This window comes from Macaca nemestrina, chromosome 20 (assembly GCF_043159975.1).
Source record: "Macaca nemestrina isolate mMacNem1 chromosome 20, mMacNem.hap1, whole genome shotgun sequence".
In the NCBI taxonomy this organism is placed as follows: Eukaryota; Metazoa; Chordata; class Mammalia; order Primates; family Cercopithecidae; genus Macaca; species Macaca nemestrina.
The window spans coordinates 46,637,611-46,660,076 of NC_092144.1; the positions used below are offsets into that span (position 1 = coordinate 46,637,611).

General features: G+C 38.5%; 1 protein-coding gene across 15 annotated transcripts in view; it reads right to left on the bottom strand.

Annotated features, from left to right (window-relative positions):
* Positions 1-22,466, bottom strand: part of LOC105495427 (zinc finger protein 569) — a 142,380-nt gene that overhangs the window by 38,555 nt on the left and 81,359 nt on the right. For 10 of the 15 annotated variants that reach the window (XM_071087654.1, XM_071087661.1, XM_071087649.1 and 7 more), the window contains 2 exons: positions 14,602-14,707; positions 9,684-9,741 (listed from right to left, as the gene is read on the bottom strand). Coding sequence is in view for 4 of the 15 variants with exons in the window: in XM_071087661.1 (XP_070943762.1) it covers positions 9,684-9,698 (15 nt within the window). In the remaining 11 variants the exon portion in view is untranslated. Of the gene's footprint in view, positions 1-9,683; positions 9,742-14,601; positions 14,708-19,706; positions 19,947-22,466 lie in introns of all 15 variants that reach the window. The other 5 variants (XM_071087660.1, XM_071087652.1, XM_071087663.1 and 2 more) reach the window with 3 other exon arrangements.

The following is a 22,466-nucleotide window of genomic DNA, read 5'->3' on the forward strand; positions in this document are numbered from 1 at the left end:
TCCACAGCCTATACCGGTCTCAGGACAACTTGATAAAAAAGGGTTTGGAAATTTTTAGCCCAGGCCATTGACATACCTGCACCCCAAAAGTGCGCTGACCCCATTACTTGGAAGTCAGATGAGCCCGTTTGGGTTGATCAGTGGCCTTTACTTAATGATAAGCTAAGTGCTGCCCAACAGTTAGTGCAGGAACAACTGCTAGCAGGACATATTACAGAAAGTAATTCCCCTTGGAATACACCTATCTTTGTCATTAAGAAAAAATCTGGCAAATGGAGACTCTTATAAGATTTAAGAGCAGTAAATATCACTATGGTCCTTATGGGTGCCTTACAACCGGGACTGCCCTCACCAATTGCGATTCCTCAAAAATATTTTAAAATCATTATTGACCTTAAAGATTGCTTCTTTACAATCCCCCTTCATCCTGCTGATCAGAAAAGGTTTGCCTTTAGTCTTCCATCTACAAATTTTAGGCAGCCAATGAAACGTTACCAATGGAGAGTCTTACCTCAGGGTATGGCCAATAGTCCTACCTTATGTCAAAAATATGTAGCCGCTGCTATAGAACCAGTCAGAAAAATATGGACACAAATGTATATTATACATTATATGGATGATATTTTAATAGCAGGACAAATTGGTGACCAAGTCTTACAGTGCTTTGCCCAACTCAAACAAGAGTTGACAACAGCTGGACTGCAAATAGCCCCAGAAAAAATACAACTACAAAATCCATATACCTATCTTGGTTTTCAAATTAATGGACCCAAAATCATTAATCAAAAGGCCGTTATACGTCGTGACCATCTAAAAACTTTAAATGATTTCCAAAAATTACTGGGAGACATAAATTGGCTTCAACCATACTTAAAACTTACCACAGGAGAGTTAAAACCTCTTTTCGATATATTAAAAGGAGACTCTAATCTGAAATCCCCCAGGTCCATTTCAAAAGAAGCATTAACGGCACTCCAACGGGTAGAAAATGCCATTACAACACAATTTGTTACCAGTATTGATTATTCTCAGCCATTAATATTCATCATTTTTAACACAGCAATGACCCCTACTGGTTTATTCTGGCAAAACAATCCCATTATGTGGGTACACCTGCCCTCCTCCCCCAAAAAGGTTTTGTTGCCTTATTATGATGCCATAGCTGATCTAATTATCTTGGGAAGAGAAAACAGTAGAAAATACTTTGGAATAGAACCCTCTACCATTATACAGCCCTACACTCAATCACACATCCATTGGCTGTTACAAAATACAGAAGCCTGGCCAATTGCTTGCGCTTCTTACACTGGCACAATTGACAACCATTACCCACCTAACAAAGTCATTCAATTTTGCAAACTTCATGCATTTGTATTTCCTCATATTACCAGTAAGGAACCTCTCAATGACGCATTACTAATTTTCACTGATGGATCTTCCACAGGACTCGCTGCTTACACCTACAATAATACAATTGTCAAATTCCAAACCACTTATACATCAGCTCAGCTAGTCGAATTACAAGCCATAATTGCAGCATTATCAGCTTTCCCTTGTCAGCCACTTAATATTTACACAGACAGCGTCTACCTGGCTCATTCAATACCCCTCTTAGAGACCGTGCCGCAAATTAAACATATTTCAGACACAGCTAACCTATTTCTACAATGTCAACAACTTATTCAAAAAAGGACTACTCCCTTTTTCCTTGGACATATTAGAGCACATTCAGGATTACCGGGACCTTTAGCACAAGGTAATTCAACAGCTGACATGGCAACAAAAACCATAGCCACAGTCACTACAGACAATTTACAACAAGCACAAAAAGCACATGCCCTACATCATTTAAACGCCCAGACCTTAAGACTTATGTTTAAAATTACTAGAGAACAAGCCCGACAAATAGTTAAACAATGTGCCAACTGCATAACTTATTTACCCGTTCCTCATCTAGGAGTTAACCCTCGAGGACTCATCCCCAACGAAATTTGGCAAATGGACGTTACACATCACTCAGAATTTGGCCAACTAAAATATATTCATGTATGCATAGACACCTATAGTGGGTTCATTATTGCAACTCTCCAGACAGAAGAGGGCACCAAACATGTCATAACTCATTTATTACATTGCTTTTCCATCTTAGGTATACCCAAACAAATTAAGACAGATAACGGTCCTGGTTACATAGCCAAAACTTTCTTACAATTCTGCAACACCCTACAAATTAAACATATCACAGGCATTCCCTACAATCCCCAAGGACAAGGTATAGTAGAAAGGGCCCATCTGTCATTAAAAACTACTATCGAAAAAATAAAAGGGGGGAGCTGGTACCCCGTGAAGGGTACCCCCAGAAACATACTTAATCATGCCCTCTTTATCCTTAATTTTTTAAATTTGGACAGTCACGGAAAATCTGCTGCCGACCGTTTCTGGCATCCTGAATCTCAAAAACAGTTCGCAATGGTAAAATGGAAAGATCCACTCGATAATTCATGGCATGGCCCTGACCCAGTTTTAATTTGGGGAAGAGGCTCAGTATGTATTTTCTCACAAAAAAATGATGCAGCCAGATGGCTGCCCGAAAGATTGGTAAGACAAATGAATCATAACCATTGTCAATCCAGGGAAAACAATCCTCCCTGAGAAGTTTCTTCCCTTTTGTTTTTCAGAAAATGAAGCCCAACATGAGATTCTTTTGGAAAATAATCATTTTATATAACATAGTGACAGTCTATGCAGGTTTTGATGACCCTCGTAAAGCAATAGAACTAATACGAAAGCAACACGGCCAGCCTTGTGACTGCAGCGGGGGACAAGTATCTGAACCTCCGTCAGACAGAATCTTCCAAGTGACTTGCTCGGGCAAGACAGCTTACTTAATGCCAAACCAGCTATGGAAATGTAAGTCAACCCCAAGAGACACCTCCCCTAGCGGGCCGCTCCAAGAATGCCCCTGTAGTTCTTTCCAGTCCTCTGTACATAGTTCTTGCTACACCTCATATCAACAATGCAAATCAGGCAATAAAACATACTATACGGCTACGTTACTAAAAACACAAACTGGAAGTACCAGTGACGTACAAGTATTAGGATCCACCAATCAACTTGTACAATCTCCTTGTAACGGCCAAAAAGGACAGCCTGTTTGCTGGAGCACTACAGCCCCTATCCACATCTCTGATGGGGGAGGTCCATTAGACACCACAAGAATTAAAACTGTTCAGAAAAAAACTAGAAGAAATTCATAGAGCCCTGTATCCTGAAATTCAATATCACCCTTTGGCCCTGCCTAAGGTTAGAGATAACCTTATGATCGATGCTCAAACTTTTGATATCCTTAATGCCACTTAAAACTTACTCCAAATGTCCAATACAAGCCTTGCCCACGATTGTTGGCTTTGTCTAAAAATGGGTCCCCCTACTCCTCTCGCTATACTTAACTTTTCATTATCCTATGTCAATTGCACGGGTGAATCCTTGGTCAGTAACTCTTGTCCAATTATTTCTCCCCTCTTAGTTCAACCAATGAAGTTTTCTAACTCCTCTTGCCTCTTTTCACCCTCTTACAATAGCACTGAAGAAATCGATCTAGGCTACGTTGTATTCAACAACTGTACCTCCATAATCAATGTCACCAGCCCCTTGTGTGCTATAAATGGCTCGGTTTTCCTCTGTGGAAACAACATGGCATATACTTATCTACCCACAAATTGGACAGGGCTTTGTGTTCTAGCCACTCTTCTCCCTGACATTGATATCATCCCTGGAGATGAACCTGTCCCCATCCCCGCTATTGAGCATTTTATATATAGACCAAAACGGGCCATACAATTTATTCCCTTGTTGGCTGGACTGGGAATCACCACTGCTTTTACTACAGGAGCCACAGGCCTAGGAGTCTCACTAACCCAATATACTAAATTATCCAATCAATTAATTTCAGATGTACAAACCTTATCCAGTACTATACAAGATCTACAAGATCAGGTAGACTCATTAGCTGAAGTAGTTCTCCAAAATAGAAGAGGTCTAGACTTACTAACAGCAGAACAGGGAGGGATCTGTTTGGCTCTACAGGAAAGATGCTGTTTTTATGCTAACAAATGCGGGATCGTTAGAGATAAAATAAAGACCTTACAAGAAGAGCTAGAAAAACGCAGAAAAGACCTGGCTGCCAATCCGCTTTGGACTGGACTCCACGGACTTCTCCCTTATCTCCTACCATTTTTGGGTCCTTTACTTACCCTTCTACTCTTTCTCACTCTTGGGCCTATAATCCTTAATAAGCTTATGGCATTCATCAGATGACAAATCGAGGCCTTCCAGGCCAAGCCTATACAGGTCCATTATCATCGCCTTGAGATGTCTGAACATGGTGAGTCTTATCTGCCCTTATAAGACCACCTCCCCTGTGAGCTGAACTGGACAGTCAATGACGGGTAAGAGGACACCACCCCCAATTGAGCCTAAGACAGGAGGGCCACCCTTGCTGCTGCCTAATCCCATGACGGGCTTAAAAGGTGGGGATGAGTTGACCCAACCTAAGACAGGCGCAGTTCCCGAGGGGCTATCTCTCATCATGAAATAATAAAAAAGGAGGACCTGTCCGGAGCTGCGTGGCCCGGCCATAGCGATTATAACTGACGACTGACGCCTGAGCTCTATACATTTCCACTTTATGCCTCCTCCCTAGATTTACTTTCTTCCCTGTTCTGCTGTCTCATACGCCAGTACAAAATGGCGCTCTTCCTGGTTCTTCATCACCAATTTTCCCGTGCCCGGGAAAATGATCAACTTACAGTGCAGGTGCCATCCCGCGCCTGGGAAAATTACCAACCAACTGCGCAGGTGCAACATGATGTCCAACCGAAGAAACCGAGACCTACCTGGCCACGCCCACCGCAGGGTCACCATCATCGCCCTGGCCCAACCTCCGCCCCTGCTGGTCTATATAAGGCATTACACTGCCAGCAATAAACGAGACTTGATCAGGATACTGTCTTGTCTTCATTTCTCATGTCTCTTGTCCCCCGGAGTTCCCACTCCCTCTTCTAGGGCCTACATTGACGATCCCGCGGGATGGGACAGATAATATAGCCAGAATAGGTTAAATCCACAGAGACAGAATACAGATTGGTGTTTGCCAGGGGCTAGGAGGAAGAGAGGGATAGGGGAACAGATGCTTAATGGGCATGGGGTTTTATTTTGAGGTGATAAAAATGTTACAGAACCAGATAGAGGTGGTGGCTGTACAACACTGTGAATGTACTAAAGGCCACTGAATTGTAGAATAATTTTAAATATGTATGTGAATTTCAGGTTAAAAAAAATAAGGTGAAATAAAAACAAAGAATTCAATGCTAGCAGACTGGCCTCATAAGAAACCCGGAAGGAAGTTATTCAGACTGAAAGGAAGTAGCAAAAAACAATTAAAATCCACATGAAAAAATGAAGAGCTCCAATAAAGCACTAAGCAGAATGCAGAGCACACAGTAGGCTCCGTAAGTATATATCAGCTGAACTAGTTTAATTTTCTTAGGTACTCTGCCCTGCATTGCTGGAGAAGTGAACCTTTTACTTGCAGATGAAGACTTAATGGTAACGAAAGAACAAATAAATGTGATATTCTTCTCTATGGGCTAATTTTCTTCTTTATCAATGCGCTTTATCACCAAGAATATCTCAAGACCTTCCATGGCCTTATTTTATACTACCTTGGCCTCTACTCAGCACTCACCGGCTCCAAACATGTTTAACCAGTATACTAGTTTTGAAGTACATAGTAATGTATGTTTCCTTATGCCTTCTACCTTTTCTCCTTTTAACTTTATTGAAAAAGGAAAGACAGAGGAGAAGATGAAAGGGGAAAATCCTCTCCTTCTTCTTACAGGCCTGGAATAGAGGGAAAAAAGGCTTTGAAGGTAGGGAGGTAAGCAGTTAAATATGTGCCTAGAACTCCCCACACTCCAAGGCATGAGTGTGAAATGGGAGAGAGGCAGTGAGTTAAGTGGGAAGAGTGTCATATCAAACTGAGAGAATAACTTCTAAGTAGCTTTCAGTTCCCATATAGCACAGACCCTGAGTAGGATGAAATAGGGTCATTTCAGAAGACAAGATGAGGCTGGGCATAGTGGCTCATGTCTGTAATCCCAACACTTTGGGAGGCCAAGAGGCAAGAAGATTGCTTGAGCCCAGGAGTTCGAGATCAGCCTGGGCAACATAGTGGGACCTTGTCTCTACAAATTTTTTTTTTTTTCAAATTAACCAGGCATGGGGGCATGTGCCTGTACTCCCAGCTACTTGGGCTGAAGGCGGGAGGACTGCTTGAGCCAAGCAGGCAGAGGTTGCAGTGAGCTGAGATTGCGCCACTGCACTCCAGCCTGGGTGACAGAGTAAGACCCTGTTTCAAAAAAAAAAAAAGGCAGAATGATCCTACATGCATGTGGTGGGGTTTAGGGGACTCAGGAAGCATCAAGAGCATGACAGAGATTCAGAAAGATCTACAGAGACAGCAAGAACCAAAGGAGGCCAGTTGATAAGGAGAGGTCCTTGGACCATCATTGAGCTGTGAAATACACCATAAATTCATCAGCCACTGAATGTACAGAAAAAGGAGCTATCTAAATCATCTAGCACATAAAAAAGAAGCTAGCTAAATCATCTAGCACATACCCAAGCTATGAAGATCTTCCCTGTTATCTCAAACACCACCTTAACAGAGAACAGGGATACAGAAGAGAATCTAAATGACTAAATAATTGCCAAGAGAACAATTTGCTGATTGAACTAAGTTTTGAATCAGACTGCATTAAGATTAGTTTTTTCATTTTATCAATCAGAACTCAGAGGGATAGCAGAGCGAGTTTATAAACACTCCGGGCTTCTTGGGGCTTCTACTTAGGGGACACGGAAATGAAAACATAAGCAAGTGAATAAGTGAGATAAAATAAGATATTGATAAGTTAAGAAATGCAATAAAGGTAATGGGTTATGGAATGAATCAGATACTCTACTTTGAATTTAGTAACCAAAGACGACCTTGAGGAGGATGACATTTCAGCAGAAACCTGAATGAGAAAGAACCAGTCATATAAATATCTAGGGTAGGAACATTTAAAAGCATGTTCAGAGTTCCTGAGGCAGGATAAACTTGGTCTGTTCAAAGCGGGGAAAGGTTAGTGAGGCTGAAACATAGTGAATGGGGGAGAATGTAGCACAAGATAATGGTGAAGACATGGACAGAAGGCATACCAAGAAGGGCTTTGTAAGGGACATTATTCCACATGTAAAGGAAAGCCACTAGATGGTATTAAGCAGATAAGTCATAATAAAACCTGAGGTTTAAATTATCACTTTGGTTGTTCTATGGAGAATGGACTATAGATGGTCAGGAGTGGATACAGGGAGATTAGTAGGCAGTTGCCAGAGTAGTTCCAGGTAAGAAATGAAGGGACATGCATTATAAGATCCATGGAAATGTTGATCAGAGAATATAATAACATTCAGCAATGAGATTAACTGAACTACAACTAGATGCAACAATTTAACATGGATGAATCTCACAAACATAGTATTAAACAAAAGAAGCCAGATACAGAATGCACAGAATATATAAAGTTAAAAGACAGGGAGAAACAATTTATGGTGATAAACACTGAACACTCCTGGGGTGCGGGTGATAACTAGGTAGGTATAGAAAAGCTATCCTAGAGTGCTAGGGTAATTCTGTATTTCTTCGTTGAGTGTGTGCACTGTGTTACACAGGTGTGTTCATTTTGAAAATTAACTGTGTGTGCCTGAGGAAGAAACCAGAGATATACAGAAACTGGTAGATAAAAATACATGGTCGGCCAGGCGCGGAGGCTCACGCCTGTAATCCCAGCCTTTGCGAGGCAGGCGGATCACCTGAGGTCAGGAGTTGGAGACCAGCCTGACCAACATGGTGAAACCCCATCTCTACTAAAAATATAAAATTAGCCGGGCATGGTGGTGCACACCTGTAATCCCACTATTCAGGAGGCTGAGGCAGGGGAATTGCTTGAACCTGGGAGGCAGAGGTTGCAGTGAGCCGAGATGACATCACTGTACTCTACCCTGGGCAACAAAGTGAGACTCAAAAACAACAACAACAACAACACGGTAAAAGAAAGGTATATCTCAGAAGAGCAAAGCTTTGAGCTGAGGGTAAAAAGTAAAATATGTTCAGTATCTGAGAGGGTAGGATAAATCTGAAAGGAAATCACAAGTATTCACAGAATATCAAGTGTACTAGGTGGTGTTCTAGGTACTGGAGATACAGCAGTAAACAAAGTAAAACACACTCTCTGCTCATTCTAGTGGTTAAAATTTTAAGAATTTACCAGAAATGATTACAGTGTGGCTCAATCAGCAGCAAATGCCCATTGAAAAAGATAGTTACATAGGGTCATTTGAAAGACACACATCCCACCTCTTTCTCAAGATAGTCTAGTTTTCTCTCTTTAAATTTATGGGCCAGGCACAGTGGCTCACACCTATAATCCCAGCACTTGGGAGGCCAAGGCAGGTGGATCACTTGAGGTCAAGAGTTTGAGACCAGCCTGGCCAACATGGTGAAACCCCATCTGTACTAAAAATACAAAAAAAAAACCCCACAAAAATTAGTCAGGAGTGCTGGGGGGTGCCTATAATCCCAGGTACAACAGAGGCTGAGGCAAGAGAATCACTTGAACCCGGGAGGCGGAGGCTGCAGTGAGCTGAGATTGTGCCACTGCACTCCAGCTTGGGCAACAGAGCAAGACTCCATCTCAAAAACTAAATAAATATAAGTAAATAAAATTTATATACGACATGCATAGAGTAATGTGGTAAAATGGACTAGTCTTAAGCATACAATCTGATAAATTTGTATACATTTGTAGACATGGGTACCTACAAGTCAAACATAGAACATTTTCAGCCCTCCAAATTTCTTCATGCTGTTTCACAGTAAATACCCTTTCAGAGGTAACCAGTATTCTGACTTCTATCACAATAGATTAGTTTTGCCCGTTTTCAACTTCATATGAATGGAACCCTACGATATATACTTTTTTGTTTCTGCCTTCTTTCATTCTACGTTTGTGTAATCTATCCATGTTGGTTGTTGTGTGTGGCAGTCATCTGTTCTTTGTTATTGTTAAGTAGTATTCCACTGTGTGAAATACTGTAATTTATTCCTTTTTCTGTTAATGTTCACTTGCATTCTTTCTAATGCTGGGCTATTTTGATAGTTACACTTTATTTTGTCCTTGATCAAAAGAGAACATCAAAAGAGCTAGGTTTATCAACTACAAGAGGTAACACTAAAATGTTTTCATTGACCTCTAGGTATCAATGAAAAGCTTATTTCTGTTAGAAAATGTTGATTTTTTTATTGTTACATACAATGAAAATGATGTAACAAATTTTTGCTCTGGTTTTCTTTACCTATGAAAAGGAAATTTAAATTTGATGCCCAACTTTAATCTCTCTGAATGAATTTCATAAAATACCCACATTTTAACTCTTCCCTAGTTTTAATCGTTCAACTCTATTTCCCCTGAAAATATGTTTTATGTATATAGGCCTTTATAATTTACTGTATGAATTACTGTAATCCCCTTAAATTGCATTAGAGAGTAAGGCAAGAAACAAATACACTATTTAATATTTACCTGGGACTCAGTCATTTCCTCTTCTTTCTGGGAAGGGATGGGGCCTGCAGAAGTCGAGCTGGGGAAGAGAATAAAACTCATTAAAATAGGCCTGGCTTGTAGTTTCAGAAATATGCACACACAGAGTGGATTAAAGGTCACCCTGTAGTGGAATGATAATTAAATCTATCAGAAATGCCAAGAATATTCACACCACAAATGTTCTTAATAGGTGTGAGGATGGTTGGAATAATCATGCAGAGCTTGGGCATAGAGTGGATAGAAACGGGTGCATATGTGGGAGCTCTGTATCAGAGAATACATGTAGCATTATGAAGGCATATATCCAGGAAAATTATGAAACTGACAAAACACCTAAAGTATTTTAATGTATTGAGACATTAAAGACAGTAATAATTAGCAATTAAGAAAGAATTAAGTAGCAATTTAAAAGAATTTAAAAGGTGATATAATTATATCTTGAGGAACAAATAAAAAGTTTGTATGTGTGAGTAATGTGTATCAGAGGTACTGATGGTAAGAGAGTTAAATCCATACTTATCCCTAGCCACAGCAATCAGACAAGAGAAAGAAATAAAGGGCATCCAAATTGGTAAACAGGAAGTCACACTGTTGCTGCTGCTGACATGATTGTATACCTAGAAAACCCTAAAGATTCATCCCCAAAGCTCCTAGAACTGGCAATTGAATTCAGCAGTTTCAGGACACAAAATTAATGTACACAAATCAGTAGCCCTGCTATATGCCAACAGCAACTAAGCTGAGAATCAAATCAAGAACTCAACCCCTTTTACAATAGCTGCCAAAAAAATAAAATACTTAGGAATGTACTTAACCAAGGAGGTAAAAGACCTCTGTAAGGAAACTACAAAACACTGCTGAAAGAAATCAGATAACACAAACAAATGGAAACACATCCTGTGCTCATGGATGGGTAGAATCAATATTGTGAAAATGACCATACTGCCAAAAGCAATCTACAAATTTGACACAATTCCCATCAAGATACCACCATCAATCTAGGCAGAACTAGAAAACACAATCCTAAAATTCATATGGAACCAAAAAAGAGCCCACAGCCAAAGCAAGACTAAGCAAAAAGAACAAATCTGGAGGCATTACATTATTTGACTTCGAACTATAAGACCATAGTCACCAAAACAGCATGGTAGTGGTATAAAAACAGGCATACAGACGAATGGAACCGAATAGAAAACCCAGAAATAAAGCCAAATACTTACAGTCAACATATCTTCGACCAAACAAACAAAGACATAAAGTGAGAAAAGGAAACCCTATTTAACAAATGGTTTCAGGATAATTGGCAAGCCATATGTAGAAGAATAAAACTGGGGCCGGGCACGGTGGCTCACTCCTACAATCCCAGTACTTTGGGAGGGCAAGGCGGGTGGATCACGAGGTCAGGAGATAAAGACCATCCTGGCTAACAAGGTAAAACCCCGTCTCTACTAAAAATACAAAAAAATTAGCCAGGCGTGGTGACGGGCACCTGTAGTCCCAGCTACTTGGGAGGCTGAGGCAGAAGAATGGCGTGAACCTGAGAGGCAGAGGTTGCAGTGAGCCAAGATCACGCCACTGCACTCCAGCCTGGGCAACAGAGACTCCATCTCAAAAAAAAAAAAAAAAAAAAAAAAAGGAAGAATGAAACTGGATCCTCTGGATCCTCATCTCTCACCTTATACAAAAATCAACTCAAGATGGATCAAAGACTTAAATCTAAGACCTGAAACCATAAAATTTCTAGAAGATAACATTCAAAAAACCCTCATAGACATTGGCTTAGGCAAAGACTTTATGACCAAGAACCCAAAAGCAAACACAACAAAAACAAAGATAAACAGATGGGACTTAATTAAACTAAAAAGCGTCTGCACAGCAAAATAATCAGCAAAGTAACCCACAGAATGGGAGAAAATCTTTGCAGTCTATACATCCAACAAAGGATTAATACTCAGAATCTACAAGGAACTCAAACAAATCAGCAAGAAAAAAACAATCCCATCAAAAAGTGGGCTAGGACATGAATAGACAATTCTCAAAAGAAGATATACGAATGGCCAACGAACATATGAAAAAATACCCAACATCACTGATTATCAGGGAAATGCAAACCATACCACCATATGATATTTTACTCCTGGAAGAATGGCCATAATCAAAAAATCAAAAAATAATAAATGTTGGCATGGATGTGGTGAAAAGGGAACACTTTCATACTGTTGGTAGGAATGTAAACTAGTACAACCACTATGGAAAACAGTGTGGCGATTCCTTAAAGAACTAAAAGTATATCTACCATTTCATCCAGCAATCCCACTCCTGGTATTTACCCAAAGGAAAAGAAGTCATTATAGGAAAAATATACTTGCACATGCATGTTTATAGCAGCATGATTTGCAATTCCAAAAATATGGAACCAGTCTAATGGAACAAAATATTGGCATAAAAACAGTGAATTTTACTGTATACAAATAGAATTCAACCAGGATGTGAATTCTGGGAGGTGGAATCTAAAATAGAATGTAGAATATGACACATTAATTTAACTGTACTACATAAGAGGTTTATTGTAGATTCTTTGGCATTTTCTACTTAATTATGTTGTCTGCAAATAGAAACAGTTATATTCCTTCCTTTTCAATCTTTATGTCTTTTATGTACTTCTTTTCCCTTATTGCACTGGCTAGAACTTCCAGTACAATAGTGACTATTATAATAGTAGTAAGAGAGGACATTCTTGCATTGTTCCCAGTCTTAGAGATAAAGCATTCAGTATCTCACCATTAACTGTAATGTAGTTCTAGGTTTTCTGAAGATGCCCTTTAGTAAAGGTTGTTCCCTTCAATTCCTAGTTTGCTGAGGAGTTGCTTTGTTTTTTGTTGTTAACATGAATGAATGTTGACTTTTGTCAAGTGCTTTTCTGCATCTACTGAGATAACAGTCATATGTTTATTCTCTTATTACAGTCAACTATAGTAATTGATTTTCAAAGGATGAGCTGGAAATTCATCTCATATTCCCAAGGTGAACCCTATTGTGATATACTTTTTTTATATTGCTAGATTCAATTCACCCAAATACTGTTGAGGATTTTTGTTTCTAACTCCATGAGGAATACTAGTCTGTAGTTTTCTTGTAATATCTTTGGCTTTGGTATCTGGGCAAAGCTGGCCTCATAAAATGAGTTGAAAAGTGTTCCTCCTCTTCTGCATTCTGGAAAAGTTTGTATGGAATCATTAGAATTTCTTCCGTAGATGTTTAGTATTTCACCTGGGAAATTATCTGGTTGTGGAGTTTCCATTTTGGAAGTTTTTAAATCACAAATTCAATTTCATGAATAGATATATAACTATTCAAGTTATTTCTTGTCTGAATTTTGGTAGTTTATGTCTTTCAAAAAATTTGCTCATTCATCCAAGTTGTCAAATTCACAGGTATGGAGTTGTTTGCAGTATTCTTTTATTATCCTTTTCAAATCTGTGGGGGTGAGTGTGACACCCTATCTTTCATTCCTGATATTAGCAATTTGTTTCTTTTTTCAACTTTTATTGAGCTTTTCAAAGAACGAGCTTTTAGTTCACTGATTTTTCTCCATTATTTTTGGTTTCAAATTGTACTGAATTATGCTGTAATCTTTAATATCCCCTTCCTTGTTTGTTTTGAGTTTAGTTTGCTTTTTTCCCCTCTAGTTTGTTAAGGCAGAAGTGTAGTAATGATTTTTCTAATTATTTATATAATTTAATGCAACAAACTTCCCTCTAAGCACTAATTTAGCTGCTTCCCACATATTTTGGTGTGCTGTATTTCCATTTTCTTTCAAATTATTTTTTAATTTCCTATAATGTTTCTTCTTTGACTCATGGACTATTTAGAAGTGTGTTTAATTTTGAAATATCTGGAGATTTTCCAGATACCTTTTTGTTCTTCACTTCTAGTTTTATTCTGCTATGTTCTGAGAATAGACCTTGAATGACTTTTATGTCTTTAAAATTCTTGAGATTTCTATTATGGCCCCAAATATGATCTATGTTGGTGAATGTCTATGTGCACTTGAGGAAGACATGTATTCTGCTGTTGTTTAGAGTGTTCTATACACGTCATTGACATTTGAACACTGAAAAAGTTGACATTCAATACTTGAATGTTGGTTGATAATGTTGTTTTGGAGTCTTCTGTAACCTTTCTGATATTCTGCTTTCATGTTCTATTGATTCCTGAAAGAGGAGTTTTAAGTCCCCAACGATAATTGTGCATGTGTCTATTTCTCCTTTCAGTTCTGTCAGTTTTTGCCTCATGTATCTTGAAGCTGTGTTGTTAGCTGCATACACATTTATGATTGTTGTGTCTTCTTACTAACTCCTAGAGCATTATGTTTCTTCATCCCTGATTAAATCCCTTGTTCTAAACTTTGTCTATTAAAGTTGTTTCCTGGTTTTGTTTTTTGTTTTTTTTTTTTGGTTAGTATTTTGTGGTAGTTTTTCCTATGTCATTTGCTTTTAATACACTTATTTATCTTTATATTTAAAATGGGTATCTTAGGCTACTCCACCTTGTAGTCTGGTAGTTAAAATGGGTTTCTTGTAAAACAGCATTTAGATGAATCTTGCTCTTTTATTCAATGTGATAAGCTCTATCTGTAACTGGTGCATTCAGAATGATATTAAAATTGATTACTGATACAGCTGGATTAAGATGTGTCATCTTCTTAGCTGTTTTCTATTTGCTCCTTTGTTCTTTTTTGCTCTCCTTCCCCCACTTTTCTCCTTTGGTTTCGTTTAATTGCACATTTTTTATTATTCCATTTTATCTCCCACTTAGTCATTGTGTATGTCCTTTTAACGTACTGTTGGATATGGTTTTCTAGTATTTTGTTGGGGACTTTTGCATCTGTACTCACCAGGAATATTGCCCTGCAGTTTTCCTGTGTCTCTGTCTTGCTTTGGTATCAGGATAATGCTGGCCTCGTAAGATGAGTATGGAACTGGTCCCTCCTCTTCAATATTCTGAAAGATTTTGAGAAGGATTTCTATTAATTCATCTTTAAATGTTTGGTTGAATTCACCAGTGAAGCTGTGTGGTCCAGGCCTCTGCCATTAGCAGGTTTTTGATTCCTGATTCACACTAGTTATAGGTCTGTTTAGACTTTTTATAATATTTCTTCGTGATCTAATCTTGGTAGTTTGTATGTTTCTAGGAATTTATTTATTTATTCTAGGTTATCCAGTTTGTTGACATATAATTCTTCACAGTTTTTTCTTAAGATCCTTTTTACTTCTGTGGCATCAGCTGTACATAGTTTTTTCTTAAGATCCTTTTTATTTCTGTGGCATCAGTTATATTGTCTCTTCTTTCAATTCTGATGTTATTTATTTGAGTCTTCTCTATTTTTTTCATAGTTTAGGTAAGGGTTTGTCAATTTATCTTTTCAAAATACCAACTGTTAGTTTCTTTTCTTTCTTTTTTTTTTTTTGAGTCAGAGTCTCGCTCTGCTACCCAGGCTGGAGTGCAGTGGCGCCATCTCGGCTCACTGCAAGCTCTGCCTCCCGGGTTCACACCATTCTCCTGCCCCAGCCTTCCAAGTAGCTGGGACTACAGGCGCCCGCCACCACGCCTAATTTTTTAAAAATATTTTTAGTAGAGACGGGGTTTCACCGTGTTAGCCAGGATGGTCTCAATCTCCTGACCTCGTGATCCACCTGCCTTGGCCTCCCAAAGTGCTGGGATTACAGGCGCGAGCCACCGCACCCAGCCCAAAATACCAGCTATTAGTTTCTATCACTTTTCTATTTAATTTATGCTTTCATTTCCTTTATTTCCTTCCTTCTGCTAACTTTGGACTTAGTTTGCTCTTCTGATTCTAGTTCCTTGAGATGTAAAGTTAGTTGTTTATTTGAGATCTTTCTTCTTTTATCAATGTAAGAGCTTATCCATACGAATTTACCTCTCAGTACTGCTTTTGCTGCAATTTATAAGTTTTGGTATGTTATGTTTTTGTTTGCCTCAAGATATTTTCTAATTTCATTTTTTATTTCTCTTTTGACCCAATGGTTATTCAAGATTCTGTTCATTTCAATATGTTTGTGGATTTCTTGGTTTTCCTTGTTATATTTATTTCTGGTTTCATTCTACTGGGGTCAGAAAAGATATTTGGTATGACTTAGATATTTTTAAAATTTTTAACATTTGTTTTGTGATCTAATATGTGATGCATTATGGAGAAACCTCCATGTGTAGAGAAAAATAATATATATTCTACAGCTGTTGGGTAGAAAGTTCTGTATATGGCCAGGCATGGTGGCTCATGCCTGTAATCCCAGCACTTTGGGAGGCCGAGGCAGGCGGATCACCTGAGGTCAGGAGTTTGAGACCAGCCTGGATAACATGTTGAAACCCCGTCTCTACTAAAAATACAAAAATTAGCCAGGCATGGTGGTGGATGCCTGTAATCTCAGCTACTCGGGAGGCTGAGGTAGGATAATCACTTGAACCCAGGAGGCAGAGGTTGCAGTGAGCCGAGATCAATGCCACTGCACTCCAGCCTGAGTGACAGAGCAAGACCCATCTTAAAAAAAAAAAAAAAAAAAGTTCTGTATATGTCTATTAGATCCATCAGGTCTACAGTGTTATTCAAGTCAAATGTTTCCTTACTGATCTGTCAGGAAGTTCTGTCCATTATTAATCGACAGAAAGTGGGATACTAAAGTCTCCTATTATATTGCATTGCTGTATATTTCTCCCTTCAATTTTGCCAATGTTTCTTTTACATATTAGATATCCTGGTGTTGGGTGCATATATATTTATAATCATTCTATGGTCCCAGTGGGTTGACCCTATTATCATTATAAAATGTGCTTCCTTGTCTCTTGTGACAGTTTTTTACTTAAATCCTATTTTATCTGATATACGTATAGCTACTCTGCTCTCTTTTGGTTACCATTTGCATGGATAATCTTTTTCCATCCCGCACCTTCAGCCTATGTGTACCCTTAAGATCTGAAGTGAGCTTCTTGTAGACAACATATAGTTGGGTCTTGTTTATATATCCATTCAGCGACTCTATGTTTGTTGATTGGGGAGTTTAATGTGCATTTACTACAATTATTGCTAGGGAAGAACTTACTATTGCTATTTTGTTAGTTGCTTTATGTTAGTCTTCTTCCTTCATCTTTTCCACTGTTGCAGTCTCCCTTTGTGTTTTGTTAGTTTTTTGTATTGATATGCTTTGACTTCTTTCTCTTTTGTGTAGCCTCTATGGGTACTTTCTGGCATATGTGGTTAGTGTGGGGCTTACATAAAATATAGATATAATAGTCTTTTTAAAGCTGATAACAAACTTCAATCACATACAAAAACTCTGCATTTTAAATTCTTCTGCCCAAATTTTGTTATAATTGTCACAATTCACATCTATTCACAGTGTATCTTTTAACATATTTCATATCTATTTTTAATACTTTCGTCTTTTAACTTTTATAGTAGAATTAAAAGTTATTTACCCACTACAATTATGGTAATGCAGTATTCTGTGTTTACATATATATTTACCTTTATCAATGAGCTTCATACTTTTCCATACTGTCTTTTTGCTGTTTGGTGTTTTTTCATTTCTATTTGAAAACTCCCTTTGGCATTCTTTATAAGGCAGGTCTAGTGGTGATGAATTTCCTCAGCTTTGGTTTGGGAAAGTCTTTCTCTCATCATCATTTTTAAAGGATAGTTTTGCCAAGTATAGTATTCCTGGTTGGCAGGGATTTTTCGCTATTGTTGTTTGTTTTGTTTTGTCTGTTTGATCTTTCAGCTCTTTGAATATATCATTCTACTCTGTTCTGGCCTGCAAAGTTTCTGCTGAAAAATATCCCTTAATAGTCCTATGGATGTTCCCTTGTATGTGATAAGCTGCTTTTCTCTTGCTGCTTTCAAAATTCTGTCTTTGACTTTTGACAATTTGCTATAATGCATCTTGGTATGGGTTTGTTTCATTTTATTTTGTGTCCTTTGTGCTTCCTGAATCTGGATGTTTATTTCCTTCCCCAGCTTTGGGGAGTTTTCAGCCATTATTTTTAAAACAAGCTTTCCGGTCCTTTTTCTCTATTTTCTCCTGAGATTCCCATAATGTATATATTAGTCTGCTTGATGGTATTCTACAACCAACTTAAGCCTTCTTCACTCTTTTTCATTATTTTTTATTATCACTCCCCTGACTGAATTATTTCTAATGGCTTGTCTTTCAGTTTGCTAATCCTTTCTTCTGCTTTTTTAGTCTGATGTTGAATCCTTCTAGTGAATTTTTCAGCCAATTCTCTGGGGAGCTCATTAAGAAAAGATGGAGTACTGGTTGCACAAACCAACTCCTTCTCTCCCCTGGATGAGTTAGGGCATCTCTTCCTGACTGTATGGTACTGTACCAGGGGCAGTATCTCTAGCAACAGGGTATCCTGAATCTTCGTACTAGCTTCCCTAGTCTTGTTTCATGTTCTTCCAGGATACAACAGCCTTTACGATTAGTTTCTGATTTCTCACAAACAGAATTTGTCTGTGAATTGTTGCTGAATTTTGGGAAGGTGAGAAAGGGTCCAAGTCTTCCTATACCACCATCTTGATGATGCCACCACCACCCCCCCCCCGCCTTCATTTTGAAGGGATATTTTTGCTTGGTGTGAAATCCTGGATTGACAGCTTTTTTTCTGCACTTTAAAAATGATTCTCCCTTGTCTTCTTGCTTGCATGGTCTCTGATAATAGATCTGCTATACGTAATTCTTATTCTTGTTCCTCAATAGACAATTTTTTTTTCTTGTTATCTTCAAGATTTTCCTCTTATTCTTAGTTTCCAGCAGTTTAAATATGTTTAGATGTGTTTTAAATTTTTGTTTTGGTATTTATCTCTGAGCTTCTTGGACCTATGGTTTGCTGTCACTAACTTGGAAAAATTCTCAGCCATGATTTATTTAAATACTTTTCTTCCATCTCTGCTGCAATTACCCATCAGGTCCATTTCATATTAGTCATAGTTATCTTAAATTCCTGTTGGGTTGTTGCAATATCTATGTCATAACTAAGTCAATTATGATTATTGCTTTGTCTCTTTGAAGTATGTTTTTTCTTTTTCTTCTTGCCTTTTTACATGCCTCATAATCTTCGGTGAAGGCTGTACATCTTGGGTAGTACAGTAGATACGACGATTAAGAAGTTTACATGAGTATGCCTTCCCTTCTGCTAGGTTTTTAACGTGGGGGGTTATGCTGATCTATTCAATAGCTGGACAGAGTTTGAGGTTTGTCATTGCTATGGTTACACTGAGTGTACCACAGGCTTCAATAATATCCTCTAATAATATCTGTGTTTATGGTAAGGGTTGATTTCCCATGGTTGTTTTCTCAATGCACTTTTCTCCCTTAGTTTTGGGTGTTCCATTTGTGCTGCTCCTCAGAGAGAATCTCTCTTGCAAGCTTCCTAGCTGTATTCTACTATTGCTTCTATTTGATTCTTGTTATTTTGGTGGGGGTTGAGTAGATGGAGGGAAAGCATTCTCTTATGATCTCACTAAGTCTCAGTCTTAGGCAGACACCATATCCCTAAGTCTTGGGGATGTGGCTTTCACAAGTGCTTTTGCCACTCTGCCAGCTGTAGTGCTAGGCCTAGAGCATATTCCTCCCCTATTCTCAGAGATAGTACTTTTTTTCAGGTCCCTTTCCTATACTGCAGTAGCTTTCTACAAGTCTCCTAAGGCAACTGTTTTTGCTGCTCTTCATTATGCAGTGATAGGGAAGATGGGTTTGGGTTGCTGTTGCCCTCCCCCAGCTAGCACCACAAGGAAAGGCTTCTCAGGATTCACCCCCATCTTCCCTATGAGTGCCGCTGGGATTCCAAGAGGAAAAGCCTACAAGAGATTGAACCCCCACCTCTCTAATTTTGCAAATCCCCCAGTAGTTTTACACTTTCATTAGCTGACATTCACACTTTAAAAATCTGTTTAAAAACTTGATAGCTGTATTTTCTTACTGGCTTATATGGTGTCTGGCAGAGTCCATCCCAGGTAAGTAAAGCTTGAGTCCTGTTTCTCTCAGCTGGCATCTTTCTTTCCCCAGATTTAAGATTACTTGGTTGCCCTGTGACCTCAGTTCTCTGATGGGTTCTAGAAAAGTTATTTTGTAGTCTGTCCATTTCCTTGTTGTAGGGTAGAAGTTTGTAGTTTCCTTGTTGTAATGATTGAAGCAAAGCTCCTTCCAGCTGTTTACATCCCTAAGGAGAAACCCAAAGTCCCCTCATTACAATAAACTTTTGAGAAGTCCTTCAGTTTATTTTGTCATGGGGCTCAAAAATACCTTGCAAATAAAGTTAGGATTAGGATAACAGTTTAAAGTCGAGTAAATTAGCTAGGATGGAGTTGGGGTGGGATAGCATTACAAGCAAAGCAGTAGCAATTGGTAAGGCCTCAGAAAAGACAGAATTCAGTATACTGGAGGAACTCAACTTTAAGCTAATTGAGGAAATACTTTAGAAACAAATTCACAAACTAAATGTTATATTCGTAATAAATGTTATTTTTCTTTCCTCTGCAGAGAACTTACTTCCAGGCATATCAATTTGTTTAGTTTTTGGACTATCATGCATAATTCCCTCCTGAAATGAGCTCTGATACAGTTAAAATGCTTACAGCAACTTGCATATCTACATAATAATATATATTTTTTAACAGTCCTCTTGCTTGAATCCACATTTTGCCAAAAACCTAAAACTCATTGAAAGCTGTACACCTGGCAGCGTTTCTCAAGGCAGAAATTCTCTAGTTAGCATGAACTAACTCACAGACTGGGGATATGGCTCTGTGGTGGACAACAACACTATTTTCTCCCCCACCCCCAACTCTTTCCTAGTCTTCTCTCCACTATTCCCATGGGTTCCCGGATTCTAGGTCCTACCACACCACTTTGCAACACATGTTTAAATCACAAGGAAAAAGGGCAAATGACACATGAAAGAAGGATATAAGGGCTGGACATTAGCACCCACTGATGGCTGGAAGAACAGCATTAAACTCTGTGGGTACCGCTCTATCTGGGATCTAAAGTTGCCAAAGACAGTTGCAACCTACAGAAATCAAAAATTTAATTTCTCAAAAGCTTCTTTACTTTGTTCTCTCTTTAATTTGGCTGGCATGTTTGAAAATATTTTTATTCTACTCTCATACTCAAATAATAATTTGGCTAACTGTAGGCTTCTCAGAAAAACAATTTTTCCTCAGAAATTTAAAGCAATGTGACTTCACTTTGCGGCTCCAGTGACTTCTAGTGTTGCTGTATATTGACATTCTACTTCTAGATCATTCCAACTTTTTTTTTCCTCTGTAGAAAGTTTTTGGCCTTTCTTCTCGTATTAGTTTCTGATAGTTGGTGTGGGTTTTTCTCATTAATCGCACTGAGCTTTTGGTCAATGTATATCATGGACATATGGTCACTGCAATCCGTATATTTATTGTTCTCTTCTAGGAAATTTTCTTGCACCTTTTTGTTGTCATTTTCTCTACTTTCTCTTATGTATAATTCCTAAGAATAGGGTGATCTATCCCTTAAACTGACCATCTAAGTGTCTTATATTTTATCTCTTAAAATTTCTACTTCTCTCTTAGGGCCCATATGTTTGAGAAGGAAGCTCCCATTCATGTTAGTTAAACATTAAGTCACAGAGCTCTCCATTAAGAAAACTTTTTCTTTAGACAGGGAGTTGACGCTTCATGAAACAGTTTAACTGCCTCCTACTTTCCTTTCCTCTAGTTCACTCTAAACATACTTGTATGTATATATTCTAAAAATTTTCCTCCCAAATTTATTGGTTTTAAAAACTCGAGGCCGGGCACAGTGACTCACACCTGTAATTCCAGCACTTTGGGAGGCCGAGGTAGGCGGATTGCAAGGTCAGGAGTTCAAGACCGGCCTGGCCAACACAGTGAAACTCCACCTCTACTAAAAATACAAAAAATTAGTCAGGTGTGGTGGCAGGCGCCTGTAATCCTGTAGTTACTTGGGAGGCTGAGGCAGGAGAATCGCTTGAACCCGGGAGGCGGAGGTTGCAGTGAGCCTAGATCGCGCCATTGCACTCCAGCCTGGGCAACACAGCAAGACTGTCTCAAACAAAAACAAAAACAACACAAAACTCGAACTACAAAAACGTTGAAAGATTAGTACAAAGAATACTTCTAAAACCCTTAACCTATATTCAGCAATTGCCACATTTTTCTACCTCTCTTTCCTTCTCTAAAAACATGTACACAAACTTCACACTTAACTCTTTCAGAATGACCTCCAAAAACTAAGAAGTCTCCTACATAAACACAGTGCCATTATCACAGCAAAGATATTAAACATTAGTACAATAAAATATATTATTTCTATTCATACTTCCCTAGTTGTCGCAACAATATCCTTTAAAACCAATTTTAAAATAAATTCAGGATTTAATCGAGAATTCTATCCTTATAAAATGCATCTTAAGTAATACTCCTCTGTTTAAATTTATTTTTTCTCCCCTTGCCCAAAATTTATTGGCTTATGGTAACAGAGAAACTGAGGTATGTGGAAATAGGAAAGGAAAAGAGAGTGTGGAATTGGTGTATAATGTTTAAGAATCAACAAAATAAAACTGGAAAATCTTAGATATGTTTATATTCTTTTTTTTGTTTTGTTTTGGAAACAGGGTCTCACTCTGTTGCCCAAGCTGGAGAAGCGCATGGCTCGCTGCAGCCTTGATCTCCGAAGTTCAAGT